The following is a 19452-nucleotide window of genomic DNA, read 5'->3' on the forward strand; positions in this document are numbered from 1 at the left end:
TGTTCTAACTGTATGAAAAGTTCAATTATCTTTTTAAAAAACAATAGTGCACATTTCTGGGAAGACAATATGCCTCTTCATTTCTATAATGCAATTTTGAGAGGTTAAGGGGCAGTGTCTGGTCTTATTGTCTTCAATTTTATAAGCCACCTTTTTCCTCTTAGAAGGTTTCCTAGCAGATGGTAGTTCAACAAAGACCTCACAGTAGTCAAATATAAAGATGAGACAGTTGTAAACTCCATTTGGATGTCAACTAGTCTCTTAAAAGTAAAGTTGTATATTCTAGGGTAAAATTAATTTGCAAGCTAATGAACGCTATTTTTAAAACTGTATTTTCTAATCACAATTTTATTTATTGAGGGGTTTTCTCATTTTCCCCTTAAAATTTTTTAATTTGATAAATACTAAAACCAAACAAAAAGTAAAACCACAGACTTGTATTGATACATAAGTGTTTACAACAGTTTTATTTGTAATAGCTGTAACAGGAAACTACTCAAACACCCATCAACAGGTGAATAGATAAACAAATTATGGTATGCCCACACAATGGAATGCAATAAAAGTGCACTACTGACACAACAATATAGATGAATCTCAAGATCATTGTGCTGAATTCAAAAATCTAGCAAAACAAACCAAAAAAAAAAAAAAAACACAAATCATAGTATATGATTCCATTTAGATTTAATTCTAGAAAATGCAAACTAATCTATAGAGAATAACAAAAAGAGGATTTGTATTTGTCTGAGAATGTGGGTGGAGAGAAGGTTGGATTACCAAGGGATGAGGAGACTTTTGGAGTGATGGGGATGTTTGTTATCTTGATTACAGTGATTGTTTAATGGGTTCATACACATGTCAAATCGGACCAAACCACATGCTTTAAATATGTGTCACTTTTTGTGTTTCAACTATACCTCAATGGAGTTGAAAAATAATTCACTCATAATAAACATAATTTCTAAGTCTTTACTGAGTGTTTAATGTATGTTCAGGCTCTTTTCCAAGCTCTTTACATTCATTAATATTTAACCACCACCCCCAACAACTTCAAAGTAGATACCATAATTATTATATCTACTTTAAAGATGAAGAAACTGGAACAAATAAGTTGCCCACTTTGCTCTCCTGATTGCCCCATTTTTCCACTTTCTCACAACCCAAACAGGCCATCCTGTGTTAAACCCTAATGATTGGATCCCAATTCCAAATTTTGGGAGAGAGGATATTGGATTGGTCAGCTTGAACCACCTATTTCTGATACCACCTGTTATGGCCAAGGAATAGGGTGCTGGACCCACCTCTGTGAGTGATGGTGGTCATTATCTAAGAAGGAAGCCCTTCTAAATAGACTCCTAAAAAGCACTCCTAAATGTTGCCTACATTGGTGAACTCATCTTTAGAGATCTCGGGAGAGTAGTGGGAATGGAAGTATAAAGCAAGGCTATGTCTTCAGATCAACAAAACATATGGTGTTTTTATTTCTCTTTAACTGATATTAACTTAGCATTTGTGCCAACATTCCTACTGATAGTTGAAAAAAACTTACAAATTCAAGTTAATTCAATCTCTTCCAGCTTCAAAGAGAGGCTTTCAGGCTATATACAATCCCCCCTTAACTTCCCCTTGGATAGCAAATCTAATACATGATAATCCTCTGTCATTGCTGGTCTTCACTTAGAGAGAACACTTCCTGATAGCCTTTGGGGATCATCTCTTTCCCCACAATTTCTTCTCCCAAAATCCATAACCCTTCCATTGCTGCTAGCGTGGACTGCCTACTATGCAGCACCCACGAATGGCATCTCTTATTGAGACCAAGAGCCTTGTTTCTGTTTACTGGCCCTCAGCACTTCTCTCAAACTTGGACGAAGTTTGGAATTCTCCCCAGGTGTTCTCAGAATACACTGTATTAATGGAAATACTCAAATCTTTTCACCTAGTCTTTCCATCTGCTATTGATATTTAGATGTCATGCCGGATGCAAAGATTTTTCTCTAAGTCTTGAAAACTACTAAGGTACTTCTAGGAAACTGGGCAAAGAACTATTCTGCCCTAGTAATCCCCAGATTATCCAGGGATCCTACTGTCCCAATCTTTCAAGAATTAACTAAAACAATAATGCACCAAATTCCTATTTAACGAACATCCAGCATCTAAACCACAGTCACACATCCCCTTCCAATTCCCTTCCTACTCACCTGTCAAAATTTAATTGGGTGGGGTGATTAGCTCAAACACTAAACTTTAAAGCAATTTTGTAGTCTTACCTAACATATGATTTATGGTTTAAATGTGATCTCAGTTCTTTGGTACTTATCATAAAAAGGACTTGCTTTCAAAACTACTGATTCTTCTATGAACTTAAAATAAAATGAAATTTGAATCTCAAAAAGGAGCCACCCTTTGTTCTAGACTCATCTGCCCCACGCCAGGGGATGTTGAAACCTGTCTCTGATGTCTGATTGACTGGAAGGATAGGGAAAAAGGAATGTGCAAAATTTCTTTAACTTTTGGTCTCAATGGAATAAATGATACTGGACTTGCATGTTTTCATTTATAGTTATAAAACCTGATAATTCTTGACAGTAGGTAAAAACAAAAGACGAACTACATATTTGCTCCAGCTCTTGACTTGGCAACCCTCTGCCTACCAAAGTGCAAGTACTGAACAGATGGGGGCAAAGTAGAGTAGCAAAGTTGTTGAAGTGAAGAGGCACAGACCGGAGTCTGGGCTATTGAAGTGGCTAGAATGTTCAGTGCAGGGTTCTGGAGAAGAGGGAGCTGCACGAAGAAGGTAAGGGGCAGAGTTCACCCTAGCATTCCTGGCTAGGGGCTGGGTTGTGCATGCATAGGAAGAGACTTGAAGTATCTCGCAAAAATTAGCTTCTGCGGGACTGAGCAATGAATGCATGTATGAGGGTTAATACAGTGTTAGAGCACACTCTGGTCCAACTAGACTAGAGATATCTCACTGAGCACCTGGGCATTTAACTGAGCCCTGAAAAAGGACATGCCTCAGCCATAATAACCAGATATTTTAGCCTGAGCTACATCGTAAGACTAAGAAAAAAACTGAAATTGACTCAACCCTAACAAAACATAAAACCAAGCCTGACAGGATCCAAAGTATATACCAGTAGTTTAACTCTTAGCTAGAACAAAATTCATTACCCTTTAAAAGAATGCGGTGTTGCCCAGAATCTCCCTAATGTATCATCCAAAGTATTTAATATACAATAAAAGAGCCATTTGAATAACCAAGAAAGCAAGCAGTCAATAGAAGATCCAAATGTTGGGGTTACCAAATGCTGACTTTAAGCTAGCTATAATAATATGATCAAGAAATTAAAGGAAAAAATGGTGATAATAAATGAGTATTATCAGCAAAAAAGTGGGAACTATTAGAAAGAACCAAATATAATGTAAATTCTAGAACTTAAAGTATGTTTAAAATGAAAAATATACAAGATTGCTTTAGTAGTAGTAGATTGGGCAGTATAGAAGAAAAGGCTAGTCACATCAAAAGCAATTCTAGGGCTTCCCTGGTGGCGCAGTGGTTGAGAGTCCGCCTGCCGATGCAGGGGACACGGGTTCGTGCCCCGGTCTGGGAAGATCCCACATGCCGCGGAGCGGCTGGGCCCGTGAGCCATGGCCGCTGAGCCTGCGCGTCCGGAGCCTGTGCTCCACAACGGGAGAGAGGCCACAACAGTGAGAGGCCCGCGTACCGCAAAAAAAAAAAAAGCAATTCTACAAAGATTATTCAATCTGAAGAAGAGAGACAAGAGGCTGGGGAAAAGATAAGTCGAGCCTCTGTGACCTTTGTGAACATATTAAGTGGTCTAACACATGTGTAATTGGAATGCTGTTGGAAAAGAAGACAGAGAAGGGAAGAGAAAACATATTTGAAGAAATGATGGCCCCAAGTGTCTTGAACTTGGAGAAAAACGTCAACTTGCAGAATCTAGAATCTCAGCAAAATCTAAGAAGAAAACATTTTTTTTTAAACTACATCCAAACACATCATAGACAAGCTGTTGAAAACCAAAGATTAAAAAATAAAATTAAAGTGATCAGACAGGGAAAAAGGCATGTTAGATATAGGGGTACAATAACAGGAAGGATGTCAAAATTAAAATGAAGGAAGGAAGTGAGGGAGAAATGGAGGGAGGGAGGGAGGGAGGGAGGGAGGAAGGGAGGGAGGGAGGAAGGGAGGAAAGGAGGAGGGAAGGAGAGAAGGAAACTAGCAAACAAGAATTCTACACTCAGGGTAAATATCCTTTACTAAGGAGAATGAACTCAAGACATTTTTAGATAAACAAAAGCTGAAAGAGTTTGTCACCAGCAGACCCGAACTTCAAGAAATGGTAAAGAAAGTTCTTTACGCTGAAGAGGAATGAAATCAAATGAAAATTCAGGTCTACTAGAAGGAATTGAAGAAAACCAGAAATGGCAACTGTGTGGGTAAACGTTTTTTAAAATATCTATTTTTTCTTTTCCTAATTTATTTAAAAGACAGTTGACTATTTAAATACACACACTCACACACACATGCACACACATACACACAGGAACACTGCCCATCAGATTATAACATTTGTAAATGTACAGCACATAGAAATAATAGTACAAAGGTGAGTGTGTTAATTGCATTATATAGTTATAAAGTTACTACTTTTAACATGAAGTGGAACAATATTTACACTAATGGGACAGTAGTAAATTAAAGGATTTATATTGTAATCCCGAGGAAACAAAAATCTTCATAACCCACTAGCAAGTGTCATTCACGTGTTTATTCTTGTATCTTTTCTCAGTGCCAACCAAGGTCTATGTCAGTAACAGAAACTCTGTAAGGTATAAAAATAATTTGGTCAAGGTAAACAGCTTTTTTAATGGTTTGGCATGAAACACGGATAAAACTTAATTCATTTTATATCCCTGAGTGCTATTTCTTAAACCTAAACTTTTGATGAGATCTAACATCTAATAAATCCTTGAATTGGTATGCCTTGTGGTGTTAGCTGTAACTTTCCGCTGGGAGAGCCTGTGTTACAAATAAGGAATTTTCTTCTTGTTTTATTTGTCTTTACCACGGATACTTTAGACCAATGTTTATTTACTCCATGTGTATTTTTGTATCAAGGCCACATAATCTCAAAGAGAATTTTAAAATGTAAAAAAACGTGATGGCATACATTCGTCATTAGAATGGCTACTGAAAACTTTTTCATTAACTATACTAAATAATATAGAGATTCCATTCTGTAGGAGAAAACATACTTTTGAAGGGTAAGCACTCATCCTATACCGTTTCCATCTGGACCCAATCCACCAATCCTTCAGAAAGATGTACTCTACAAGAGTCCTCAAATCCAATAATCCAAGTTGGTGACTTCTCTACACACTGATTAATACCATTTTGTGCATTATACATATAATGTCACTGTTATACAAACAATGGCAAGGGACAATGCAATGATTTTGAAGACAATCACAAAAGACTAATGTGATAGCACATAATTATTTGTTAAAGAAGGCTCTAGTTTCACACATTCAATTTTATTTTAAAAGAAACAAGAAGATGAAACATATGACGATCTTGCAGGGATTTTTTTTTTTTTTTTTTTTTTTTTTGGCAAAGATAGCTTTATGCTGGATAGTGTGCCCTTAAAGATTCTATTTCTGGATAGGATTTTGATTAGGAACTAGAAATACTGCTGCATGAGTCAAAATAAAGGGAACGGAATTATTACTGCCGCATGAGTCAAAATAAAGGGAAATGGGTAATTCAAATTATCTCCTTTTAGAAAAGAAAACAAAAAAAGAATTTAAAAAGAAAACTTGAGCCTGGAGACCACATTCCTGGGTCTGAATTATTTAGCTCGCTATTTGAAATGAGCACAACAAACATAATTTGGACAGGGGATCCTTTCAATAACATGTTTATTCTCCTTGGAGCTTAGTCAGACCAGTCTGACCTCTGAGGCTGGCCAGTCACTTCTGGGCTTTATTTTGGACCATCTATTTCCAAGTCTGCTCTGCCTGGAACCCACTGGACTTAACTCCTTTTTACTTCCTATCATCCACTGTGGTTTATCTTTTTCATCCCAAGGCCCAGTCTAGCTCAAGAGACTAAAACCCAGTCCAAATCAGACTCCATCACCCAAATGGAGAATTCTGTGACCCAAGTACCTCTCTAGGTGGGTGAATGAATGATTTAAAGGTTGGCATCAGTATGGAATACCCTTACTGCAATGTCCAACCAACAGGGACACTAGTGATATACAACTGGTTCAGGATAAAGTACTTGATGCTTACTTACTTTTATCATCTTTCCTGATGAAGTAGGTGAAAAAATGCAAATACCATGCTTATTAATGTCTACAGTTCTCATTTTAAACGATTGCTAAAACAAAGACAGGAAAGGAATTTAAAATGAGTTGTCTAACTTCAAAAAATGGCATCTTCAAAAAGAAAATAAAACTTCCATATAGAAAATTCAAATAACGTCACCCACTCTTCAAGACGAAAGCCAATTCAAAGAGCAAAAGTGAAATCAAAGGGCAGTGAAAGTCTAAGCAGAGAAAAATGATAAAATAGAACAACAGAAAAATTTTAACTGTTAGGACATGTTTAAAATATATCAGTCAGTCTCCAAAGAAGATATACAGATTGCCAACAAATACATGAAAGAATGCTCAACATCATTAATCATTAGAGAAATGCAAATCAAAACTACAATGAGATATCATCTCACACCAGTCAGAATGGCCATCATCAAAAAATCTAGAAACAATAAATGCTGGAGAGGGTGTGGAGAAAAGGGAACACTCTCGCACTGCTGGTGGGAATGTGAATTGGTACAGCCACTATGGAGAACAGTATGGAGGTTCCTTAAAAAACTACAAATAGAACTACCATATGACCCAGCAATCCCACTACTGGGCATATACCCTGAGAAAACCATAATTCAACAAGAGTCATGTACCAAAATGTTCATTGGAGCTCTATTTACAATAGCCAGGAGATGGAAGCAACCTAAGTGTCCACCATCAGATGAATGGATGAAGAAGATGTGGCACAAATATACAATGGAATATTACTCAGCCATAAAAAGAAACAAAATTGAGTTATTTGTAGTGAGGTGGATGGACCTAGAGTCTGTCATACAGAGTGAAGTAAGTCAGAAAGAGAAAACCAAATACCGTATGCTAACATATATATATGGAATCTAAGAAAAAAAAAAAAAAGGTCATGAAGAACCTGGGGGTAAGACGGGAATAAATACACACACCTACTAGAGAATGGACTTGAGGACACGGGGAGGGGGAAGGGTAAGCTGTGACAAAGTGAGAGAGTGGCATGGACATATATACACTACCCAACGTAAAATAGCTAGCTAGTGGGAAGCAGATGCATAGCACAGGGAGATCAGCTCGGTGCTTTGTGACCACCTAGAGGGGTGGGATAGAGAGGGTGGGAGGGAGATGCAAGAGGGAGGGGATATTGGGGTATATGTATAGCTGATTCACTTTGTTATAAAGCAGAAACTAACACAACATTGTAAAGCAATTATACTCCAATAAAGATGTAAAATAAATAAATAAATAAATAAAATAAAATATATCAGTCAAAACTGGATAATATTTCCAAATTAGAAATGAATGTTATCTTCATAAAAATTCCCTCAGAACTATTCTTCCAAAGGATTTTAAAGTTTGCAATTTACTTAACAAATACAAAGAAGTGTATCACAGTAATTTCAAAAGTAAAACAAGTAGAAAAATATGTATAAAACAAGTGGAAAAATATGTATAAATCAAGAAAAATCAAAGCATAAATCAAGAAAAATCAAGAGTAAACCATAACCTCCAGAGTAAGAAATGTGGACAGGATTTGAGTTATACGTTGCTCTGGGGACAGATATTTAGAAACTAGTTTAGTTGAACATAAATAAAATATGTAAACATAATCACAGAATCCAAGGAGAGGCTTCATCATCACACACTCAAGGTAGGAATGGATTCTCTGCCTTAGAAATTGCACGGAAGAACAGGTTATACAATTTGTAAACTTACAGAGAACTAAAACCATTTTGAATCTTAAAAAAAATAGTTTCTGTTGAGGAATAACACGGATATTCATATGGTCTATGATTAAAATACAACTGAAAATAAACTAGGAGGAATAATACGATCAGCAGCGTTCCGGCTCACTCATTCTCGCCTGAACACTTGACTACTTCTTCTCATCTGGACAGTGTTTGCATCTTAGGTTTCTTTAGCTCCGATGATGTCTCTATTGTTTTAAGATCACTGTGATTGTCATTTACCAAACATCTTCCTGACCCCAGGAATACATAAAATTTAGATAATTTGCGTTTCCAAAGGACAATGCCCGAACTCTTCAGGGCATTAGATTAAGTCTCCAATTTATGATGCAGGGACATAAAGTGCTATAACTAGAGAAAAGAGACAACCTAAGGAAACACCGTAATCAGGTGTTGCCTATGACTCTGGGACAAGGAAAACACCACTGGCTTCTGATATACTGGTTTTGTTTATCCAACCATTGTTAATCTGTAGGTGATCATGTCTTACACTGAGCAAGATGTAGAAAATGCAGAGACAGAGGTAGAGCCCTGGGGGGTTGGGGTGGAGGTGTTTCTAACCTTGCCAGGAAGATAAGACAGGTTTACAGAAGACCACAATGGAGATGATGATGCCAGGAGTCCCAAGGGGGATCAGAGAAGGGAATGATTGTTTCTAGACATTAAGAAGGCTTCAAGATGGGGGTGGAGGTGGGATTTTGAGGCAACATTCTGAAACGTTCATAACAAAAGCAGGTGAGTTCAAGAACAGCAGCATTGCAATTAGGTTAAAGGGAAAGGATAGGCACCTCGGAGAAATCTTAAAACTTTAAGCCACAGTTTGAAAATGATGCTATAGATTCTGACCAGTCAAGGTCTTCCTTGGCTATTTAAGGAATCTGAAATTTATCTTTTGCTCCCAGTTTTATTGTTTTTAAAAACTACGTTGATCAGTCAACTTTCACGCAGAACTGGGAGCAAAGTAGAAGAAGGAATGAAGTTGGGAAAATGAAGAGGTGAAATGGATACAAGTCGATCAGATAACAGACAGTTTCCAGGTAAAGACACTGGAGGAGGCAAAACACTTTGGGTTAAAAAATAAAGATTATTTTTTATGATGAAAAGAGGGGCTATGTGTATAGGTATAGCTGATTCACTTGGCTTTACAGCAGAAACTAACACAACATTGTAAAGCAACTGTACTCCAATAAAAATAAAATAAAATAAAAAACAACATTTAGGAATGTTGGACTCTTTATTATCATGCATTCCTAAGGGTTATGGGTTATGCTCTCTGCTGTTAACCTTCTGTTGAAAACAGTACTATCTTTGCCTAAGAATCTAATGACAAATCCTCTTTGGAATGTGATTCCAAATTCTTTTGGGAATACCTGCAGACTCTCAAAAGAACGTGGAATGTTTTCTTGTTGTCTATAAAACGTTAGAAAAACTTGCCTTTTGAAACAGCAGCTGCAGGGTGAACTTCTAGAAAATAAACCCTGAGAGGTTTCTCTTCCTTTTCTTTTAACCCAAATAGCCTACGTATATTTTTCAATCTCTTCTTTCCACATCCTTAATATTAACTGTAAGTGATGAATGGCGGGTGTGGAAAGAAGGAGACTGGAGAAACTCCGTCCATTTGAAAAGAGTTCATTCTTCTCACCCTATTTTGCAGAGTGTCATTTTAAATAAGTGCTGGCCTGGAGAAGGTTTTTATTGTTTTGAACCACAGGCTTTACATTACCTTAAAAAAAAAAACCCTCTCAGCCGCAAGTTGGATGCTTCTGGCAGCAATACAAATCTAGCACCACCCAGGGAGGGAGCGTATTTGCTTCTTCGCTCACTTCTGGCAGGGCAGAGGAATGCTGGACATTGAGAGACAAGAAGGGAGGCTGCCCAGAGCATCGGCACGCTGCTCCCCCGTCCCACGCCTTGGGCCTCCTCCCTTAGGAACAAACAGGTAAGTACATCGAGGTGCCGATGCAAGTGGGGCATCCTAGCTCACTGCAACCAAGCCATGGAGGAAGTCAAGTGCAATGTACTGAGAATACCTAATAGGTCTCAACACCTTCAGGAAGCTCAGCTTGGCCTGGCTGAGGTCATAAGGTTCTCATTCTACCCAGCACATTGCTGAAAAGTCCTTTGGTGTTTATTAGTCTTTCTAGCTTTGCACGTCACTTTGCAGCATGCTTTTCTCTAGGCTATTAAGAAATGCATTAAAACAGCCACTGAATGTTTGGGTTTTGACAAATCTGGGGCTACTTGTTCATCTGTTTTTCTTTCGTATTCAGAAATCAGAGCTCACAGCAAGCTTGACTGCTGAAAAGTGAAATATCATCTAAAGTTTCGTTTTCAATGTCAGTGTTGTAAAATACTATACATGGATAAAATGTAAGACTTAACGTTAGACAGGGAGCTGAAAAACTACAGAGATAAAATGTTCCTATAATACGAGAATTGTCTCTAAATATAAGGCTCCATGTTATAAATTTGGGCTCTTAATGAATTTTTTATATAACCAATTCTGTTTCCACTTAGATGTCAGAAACTGAGCTGGAAAAGATAAAAGTCAGAACAGCTGAGCATTTTGAAAATGACAAAAATAACATTTCTTGGTTGAAGGAAGGTAAGTCCTCTTGCTGTTGATTTTCTATCAATGTGAGAATTGTGCTTTTGTTTATAAGCAAAAAAGAGTGTGGAAGAAAGAAGAAAAATGTCCCAGCATTTCAAATGACATTAATACTTCTGATTTTCTTTCTTTCTTTCTTTCTTTTTTTGACCTAAGTGGTAGTTTGAGGGTGTTTAGTATTGAAATGCTTTTTGTATTCCTTAGACTGCAGAGGTCACTCAGATGACTTTATGGGTAAGAGGATATACATTTTCAATTCAAATACACGTTACCTGTGAGGTTCTTGTTGTGCTGGAGAATTTTCTCCCTTGTAGCCAGGAAGATGAAATAATTTGAGGACAAGTATTTTTTAAATAATAATCACAGAAAGGAGTGCAGGCTGTAGGAAGTCATGTCTACAAATAGAATTGCCATTCACTGCAATTACAGAAGCCACCTTCCCCCGGGAGAGCACTGTCAGCCACAAGCACGACGTGCTTAAGATGCTTGCTTGAAATACACACACAAATCGATATGTCCTCCTAGGAGAAGTACAAATATGTGCACTTTCTAAAATACGTGTAAACTCATGATTATTTACTAGAAGGTTTGGTTTCATAATCTTTTCTTTTTATGAACATCTTTAATGTCTTTAATCTTCTTATGAACATCTTTAAAAGGAAACCAACTTGATATTCTATCTAAATAGATAAGTTGTGTCTTTTACTTCATTTCCTGAATCTATTCTGTTGTTAAAAGACGGCTCTTAAGTAGTTGCCATGCCTCAAAATTGTTTTCTAAGGTCACAGGAGACTTTAATATATATGTCAAGTAAGTTCTACAACACCAATAATAATAATAATAATCATGACATCAAACACGATGACAATGTGCATTAGTGATTATGCTGAATCATCACAACAACCCTAGGAAGCATTAATCGCTCCTAATATTCAGGTAAGAAAATAGAGTCTCAAAGAGTTTAAGTAAATTGCCTAAAATTACAAAATTAGGAAGTAACAGAGCGGGGATTTGATCCCAGACTATGTGACTCCATAGCATATAAACTGAACTACCACCTTACACACTGTTTCATAGAAAAGATGTTTAAGTTACTTGTCAGGACATGATCTGTGCTCAGAAAGTTTTCCTAAAGTGTTTAAATCAACACCTCCACCTTCACACGTACTCTTCTATCCACTCTTATTCTTAATCCTGCTTTACCCCCATCCTCGTTTTTTAACTGTTCACTTTTTTAAAAAAAGATTATCCTTCTGCCCCAGGGCCCCATAATCAAATTTAATAGCTGGAACTCATCTCCAGTGAAGACTTTATTTCAGGATAAAAGTGGGTACAGACATGTATTCTCAGAATCATTCCCTTCAAAAAGCCACAGAGCTAAGAAATTCTCTAACTTCTTAAACAATCTTAAACAATCTTTTAAATAGAATCTTTAAAAAAACAATATAGAAGTAAAAAAACTGAACTCAGGCCAAAGATCCCTCTGTGTTTTTCTTGAGAAGACCAAGCCCGCAAAGACAGAGAAGTTCTTCACTGTGACTTAGAGTGTCGTTTATCTTATTTCTTTTGCTTCAATTGCCCATGCTATAGATGTCTCATAGAGAAATAATGACAAAAATTGATATACCAGTCATTTGCTTCCTGAAGAATTTCCATTTTAAAAAATTGTCTCCATTAAGTACAATTTAGGATTAAATTTTTATAATCTACAAAATCTAACTTCCTAGGTGACCTGTTTTAGCCCATTTGGACACTTCACTTAAGCTACACTCAAATTATGTTTACTGTATCATAAAAGGGATTCCAGCCAGATGCAAGATGACAACATCTTAATTGGGAATTACCAGGATGAGTTAGTTTTTGAACGTAAATGTCTTTTTTTGTTTGTTTTAATGTTAAGAAAAAGGATCTATGTTGGCTTTTTTTTCTTTTTTGGGGGGGTACGTGGGCCTCTCACTGTTGTGGCCTCTCCCGTTGTGGAGCACAGGCTCCGGATGCGCAGGCTCATTGGCCATGGCTCATGGGCCCAGCCGCTCCGTGGCACGTGGGATCTTCCTGGACCGGGGCACGAACCCGTGTCCCCTGCATCGGCAGGCAGACTCTCAACCACTGCGCCACCAGGGAAGCCCTTTTTTTCTTTTTAAAGCAACCTGGTGCAATGGAAAGAGCAGAGGATTTAAAGTCAGGCAGGTGAAGGTTTAAAACTTCAGCTCGGCTGTTTACTGGCTGTTTGGCTGTGCCGTGTTGCTCAACCTCTCTGAGCTGCAGATTCCTCAGCCAAGGACTGTAACACCTACTTGTGAAATTACGGGAGAGAGATCTCATTACTGTTGTGTCTTTTCTTCCTCTTTAAAGCATGATTCAAAATAATATAATGTTTTTTTTGAGATCCTGGTTCACACTTGGAACAATCTGCACTAGTACCAGCACTGTATATTTTAATAGCTTTGTCAACAGAAAGGACCTCTATAAAGACGCAAAGAGGCAGTTTATTTGGGATCTTAGAATTGCAATTTGGGGAATCACAGATTCCGGAGGAACCCAGAGTAGTGTCTCAACAGAGGAAAACAGGCAGGGGGTTTTATGGAAAAAAGGAGGAAGTTCATGCAGGCTTAGGCAAGTTGTTTACCAAAGATTTGGATTGGAGGGTAAATATGTTCCATATATACAACTGGGTTATCAAGCACCTCTCATCCCTTACTAGGGAAAGGTAGGGTTTCCTTAGTCCAAAGAAAGTCCAGGTCTCAGCATTATTGTTTCCTTTTGGCAATTCAGCAACTACTCAGCAGCTTTATTTTTGAGTGTTCAGCCGAAGTTCAGCATGGACAGCAAACACGGAGGTCCTTCTTGACACTTCAGTCATTCCTGCCATTGTTTCTCTCACAGCATTTTATATGAATTCCTTCCCATGGTCCCTACAACCATTTGGTGTGCAGTAGTATTGTCTCATTTTACAGATGAAAAGACCAAGGCTCAGAGAAACTAGATCTTGCTCAAACTGACAGAGCTGTTAAGTGGCAAACTGAACCTTGAACCCAAATCTTCCAAATTCTGTTCTTTGCCTTCAACCACTTTGTCACAATGCCTTCTCCAACAGTTATCAGTATTTGAAATTCATCAAACCCCATCCCCCTTAAAAAAGAAAAAGAAATACAGTCATCCCTCGGTATCTGCAGGAGGATTGGTTCCAGGACCTTTTGCAGATACCAAAATCCAAGGATGCTCAAGTCTCTTACACAAAATGGCATGGTACAGTCAGCCCCCGGTATCCACAGCTGCAGAACCCATAGATAGGGAGGACTGACTGAAGAGACTTGAAAGTGGTTCAAAAGGTTTTTTCATGAATAGCAAAAGTAATTGCTTCTCCCATCACAGTGCCTCTTGCCTCCCTCTGCAATTCCAGCTGAATACTGGCCACGTTTAAAACATAGGGAATCACAGCACTGCCCTATTAGGGTTGCAGCAAGCACTCACTGGCATAATCTACATAAACCACTGAGCACAGCACCTGACCTCAGAGTGAGCATGGGACCAACAGGAGTTAGCACCATCACTGCCAACCTGAGTACTGATACTCTAACTTCTCATCTTCAAACATTCAGTCAATTTATCCAATTCGAGTCAACATTTATTAACAGCGGTATCACTGGAGACAAGGCATGAGCATAACACAGAACAATTTTAAAAAATGAAAGAAGGACAGAAACACAGTCCTGCACTCAGGAATTTTATCTAATTGTCCTGCTTTCCCCTGAAAGGTGAAGAGGTTCTTATTTGCCTTCTACTTTCTCTCCTATGGACCATGGGCCTGATGGCCTCAGCAATGGTGTCAAAGAGCTGCTTAAAGCAACATCCAGAGCTTTTATTAACAATTAGGGTAAATAGCGTTTAAGAAACACACCAATAAACCTGAAAATGCACTCGGAGTCAAGTTAACTGAATCCTATTTTACCTTCTATCAAACTACCTGGCAATCTTGTACCATTATTCGTCATCTTGCCTTTAAATTCCTGACTTCTCAAATTTTAGATTGATCAAATTCCTGGGTCCCAACTTAAGGAATTCAGGAGGATATAGGTGGAGGCCAGAAATAAATGCTTAAGAGCAAGTTAACATGAAGTAACATGTTCAGGGACCATACTTGGGGAAACCCTGTTTTAAGACAATCAGAGAAACAAAATATGATTGTGAAATATGCACCAGGCAAGATGAACTGTACTGTGTAACTGTGCACCAAAGTGGTCTAGACAGGCCAGTCTTGAAGGTGGTCATCCTCTATTTGCACAGGTGAAGAGGAGTAATGCTGGGTGCAATCACAGGCTGCATGATGCCCGCTTTGGCGCTAGGGGAATGGGCATTTGGGCTAGTTACCTGTGTATGGATTAACACAAAACAAGGAGGACAGAAAGACTGAGTTCCAACTATAAGTTAAGTAGTTAGTTGGACATGGGCTCTAAGTTGTCACTGCAGGTCTGAGGTCAGGGACTAATATACTCAAGTGTCATTTAAATCTGTAACTGGAGTGCAAAGTGGGATGAGGCAGGCAGAGGAAACTTTAAGGCAAGGGGGATGTTGATGGCTAAGACAGCAATGCATTCAGTAGCCCTGAAGTGAGGACAACACGACCAGCATGAAAGTCATAACAAGGAGAAGAAAATAGGCCCAAACGTGAAAAAGGTTACAAAGGAAAAACTGATATAACATAGAAACTGGGGGGGAAATTACAGGTGGAGTAAGATGGCATGTAACACCCCATTAAACCAGGGAGCATTCTGCGTAAGCATTTCAGTGCTCGCTCCTTACACTATTTGATGGGGAAGAGAAACATCAGAATGAAGGGATGGAAGCCTTTAAATTGTTGCCATTTGCAGTTTAAAAATCACAGCATCACCAGTGTTTGAGCTGCACACGATTTCTTAGAGTGTCTCCTGAATTTTCAGGAGAAAGTGGATTTCTATATGAAATCTCCTGATTTCTAAAGGTTAAATAATAACAATTAACAACAACAAACAACACTTTCAAGAAAGAGCCATGCAGAACAAATGAAACCAGGATCTGTGAGTCTATTTCAGCCCATGGGCTACCAGTGTGTAACTTCTGTTCTAAGAGCTTGTATCTCTTAACAAAATCTAGTACAATTTCCTAAAAACTGATTTGCCATAAATATATATATATATACACACACAAAGTCAAAACAATGGTGTGACCTACAAAATGTGAAGTTAAGAAGATCGAAATAAAACTGTTTGCCCTTCAGAAGACTAGCTCTCTGTAACGGTTTTAGTGGAGCAGTCTCTTTATGAGTGTAATAAATAGAGGGAAGAATAAAATTATCCCAAGTTACAAGTGTGCCCTCAATGTATGAAGCATAGTTTTATAATCTTCTAACCTGATGCTGACTCGGTCCCATACCTGCTACACTGGGTGGGCCCCAGAGGGAAAATTCATATTATAGAAAATACTTGATTTTTAAAAAATGGCCAGGGGGTGGGCACAGGGAGAGGGCAATGAATAAGCTTTCTCTCACTTTCCAAAAATGCCAGGAAGAAAAGAGCCTGGGAGCTGAGAATTCTGTAGTAACTCTGAACAAACTACAGATCCTTTTCTGTAAGCAGTCACATGGTGACTACTGTCTTCGGTGCTTTCAAAATTATTATTTAGAGATATTTTAAAGGAAACTTCCCTAAACTTATTTAGTATTCATGTAGAGGAGTCAAGTCACCAACGAGTTGGCTTCTTGAATACAGTGGTTATTATTTAATCAAAATTCAGGAGTATTAGAGACTAATATTCCAAGATACTGGAAAACATCCAAGAGGTCCAAAAAGCCATGTTACACAAATTTCCTTCTCAATATATTGCAAAACCTCAAATCCATAACACAAAAATCCCAGCTCACTCTTTTTTTTAATTTTTTTTTTTGCGGTACGTGGGCCTCTCACTGCTGTGGCCTCTCCCGCCGCGGAGCAACAGGCTCCGGACGCGCAGGCTCAGCGACCATGGATCACGGGCCCAGCCGCTCCGCGGCATGTGGGATCTTCCCGGACCGGGGCACGAACCCGCGTCCCCTGCATCAGCAGGCGGACCCTCAACCACTGCGCCACCAGGGAAGCCCCCAGTTCATTCTTGATTAAGGTTTGTTTGCAAATGAGATAGAGAAAGTATAAATCTTACATTTATTGACATTCATAAATTCACTCAACTTCCCTTAATTCCAAGTGAAGACAGTTCACTTCATTTGCTCAGAAAAATAATTTCAGATCTTGAGCATTAAGACAATTCCAAAATGCATACTTTATACAATTCCACAAGCATTTGAGGAGGCTCCTCTTGAACTCACAGATAACATACTAGGCAAAGAAACAAAGATGTCAAAAAAATGAAAACGCCACAGGTTTTGCACTCAAGGAACTCACGTATTTCAGTGCTTTATTATAATGACTAAATATTAATCCATGCTAATTCGCTCATTCAGATAATTTTCATTTTTAGAAGGGCTACTTTTTTGTGTCTAGCTTAAAAATTAAGCCACATTAACGCCTATTATAAATTGTTAATTTCCACCAATAGCATATCTTAGTTTCCTTTTACTATGTACACACAGGAAACAGAATCATTAGCTCTTGTTTCTGAGGTCTCCATGAACTTGTGAAAATGTGTTACCTAATAACCAAAATACAGGTAAGCAGAAGGTAATAGTCAAATAGAATGTTGTGCTGTTTTTAACCAGAGCTGAAAGGAGAAATTATATGTGAAAATATGTCCTTGCAAGTCATATAAAGAAGTAAAATAAGCACAAGATAATTTCACAGGGTAATTGTTTTGAAGCTTTAAAACAAGATGATGTGATAGAAATTGGTGTGGGGAACTGTCCTTGAGAATCAGTGGTCAGAAAAGTTCTGAAGGAGAGAGATTTGAGTGGAGACTTAATTGACAAGAAGAAGCCAGCTGTGCAAAAATCTGGGAAGAGCATTCCGACAGGAAAAAGATCCTGTTTAAAGACAGTATGGCTCAGAATGGCTGGATGGGAAGGAAGGAAGAAAGGGAAGGAAGAAAAAAAGGAAATGAGGGAGTAAGGAAGGGAAAGGGGGGAAAAAAGGGCTCAAGTTGCAAATAATGTAGAACCTTGCTGGTCGCAGTCAGGAATTCAGGTGTTTTTCCTTAATTTGAATTAGAAGCCACTGCAGATTCTAAGCAGGGGAATAAAAGGACTCATTTATATTGGATGTGGTAAAGAGTGTACTCGGAAATAAAACAGAAGACACTGCAGTTAACCAAGCAAAAGATAGTAAGTGGGATGGGATAAAACTGTGAAGGTGAGAGAGGTAGAATAGGATTCGGGACCTATTTTGGAGGTAGAGCCAACTGAACTGGCTGGTGCCCTGGTGTGGGCCGACAGAAAGAAAGGAGGCAAGGCTGACTCCTGGCTTGAGACACTGCATGATGGTAATGCTGCATGAAGAATAAGAGAAAAACTGGCTGGAGATGGGAGAATCAGAAGATCTGGGTGGGTCAAGTTAAGTGTGAAATGCTGAAGATAATCCCCATGAAGATTATCAACTGGGCAAGAGGATATATGAGATCAGTGCCCAGTTTAAGTAACGCTGACAGGGAAAGCTGGCTAGAGATTTTGCTTTAGACCCGAAGATTGAGAAAGCATCTACCGATGGGAGAGCACAGGAAATGAGATACAATTTCAAGTAGAAACACAATTTCTTTCAAGGCAGGAAAGAACACGTCATGTTCCAGGAAGTGAACAAAAACAAGAAGGGCTGGAGCATCTTGACCCAAAGGAAGGTTGGCATTTGATGAGTGTGGGGAGTTTGCCCAGGAACCGAGCCTCAAGCCTTTCAGAGACCTTGGTCAGTCAGCATCTTGGATTCCAATGAACTCTTTACCCTGGAAATGCCTACTAGAGGTATATTTTATCTTGTAATAAAATATAACCCACTGCATTTTATTCTCAAAAAAAAATTAGGTAAAGGACTATGAAAGGATAACATACTACTTTCAAGATCTAACAATGATAAAATGAAGCTTTAATAGTTTGTATTAGTTCTCCAGAGAATCAGAACCAATAGGATAGGTTGATAGATAGACAGATAGATAGACAGAAGAAAGATGAATGGATGGATAGATAGATAATAAAGGATTTATTATGAGGCACTTGTTTATACAATTATGGAGGCTGAGCAGTCCCACGATCTGCTGTCTGGAAGCTGGAGGCTCAGGAAAGCAGGTGGAGTAGTTCCAGGCCAAGCCCCAAGTTCTGAGAGCCAGTGGTGTAATTCCTGGTCCAAGTAAGAAGTTCAGAGAACTACGGGTGCAGATGTCCAAGGGCAGGAGATGGATGTCCTAGCTCCAGTGGAGACAGAAAATATGCCCTTCCTCTTTCTTTTTGTTCTACTTATCCCTTAACCCACTCTGGAAAGAGATATTCTCTAATCAGACTATCAATTCAAGGGCCAATCTATTCCCTGAAATAACTTCATGTACACACCCATAAATAATGTTCTACCAGCTCCCTGGATATCCCTTAGCCCAGCCAAGTTGACACATAAAATTAATCATCACATAGTTTTTGAGAGGAAAGTAATAGATAATTTTTCTAGTTAAATTAATGAAAAGTGGTATTTATTGGAAGGCTGGGAGTCAGTTTGCAGTCTACAAGGAAAATTCAGGTCCAGGATGGACAGGAAGTAATCTAGCTCTGGTGATCCAGATAGCA

At 38.5% G+C, this 19452-nt stretch overlaps 1 protein-coding gene across 2 annotated transcripts in view; it reads left to right on the forward strand.

Annotated features, from left to right (window-relative positions):
• Window positions 1–9911: 9911 nt before the first annotated feature.
• MDFIC2 (MyoD family inhibitor domain containing 2) overlaps window positions 9912–19452 on the forward strand; it is a 101882-nt gene continuing 92341 nt past the window's right edge. For both annotated transcript variants that reach the window (XM_060163892.1, XM_060163893.1), the window contains exons 1-2: window positions 9912–10055; window positions 10634–10721. In XM_060163892.1, coding sequence (XP_060019875.1) covers window positions 10634–10721 — 88 coding nt within the window. In that variant the 5' untranslated portion in view covers window positions 9912–10055. The remainder of the gene's footprint in view (window positions 10056–10633; window positions 10722–19452) is intronic.

Source organism: Lagenorhynchus albirostris, chromosome 10 (genome assembly GCF_949774975.1).
Source record: "Lagenorhynchus albirostris chromosome 10, mLagAlb1.1, whole genome shotgun sequence".
Classification (NCBI taxonomy): Eukaryota; Metazoa; Chordata; class Mammalia; order Artiodactyla; family Delphinidae; genus Lagenorhynchus; species Lagenorhynchus albirostris.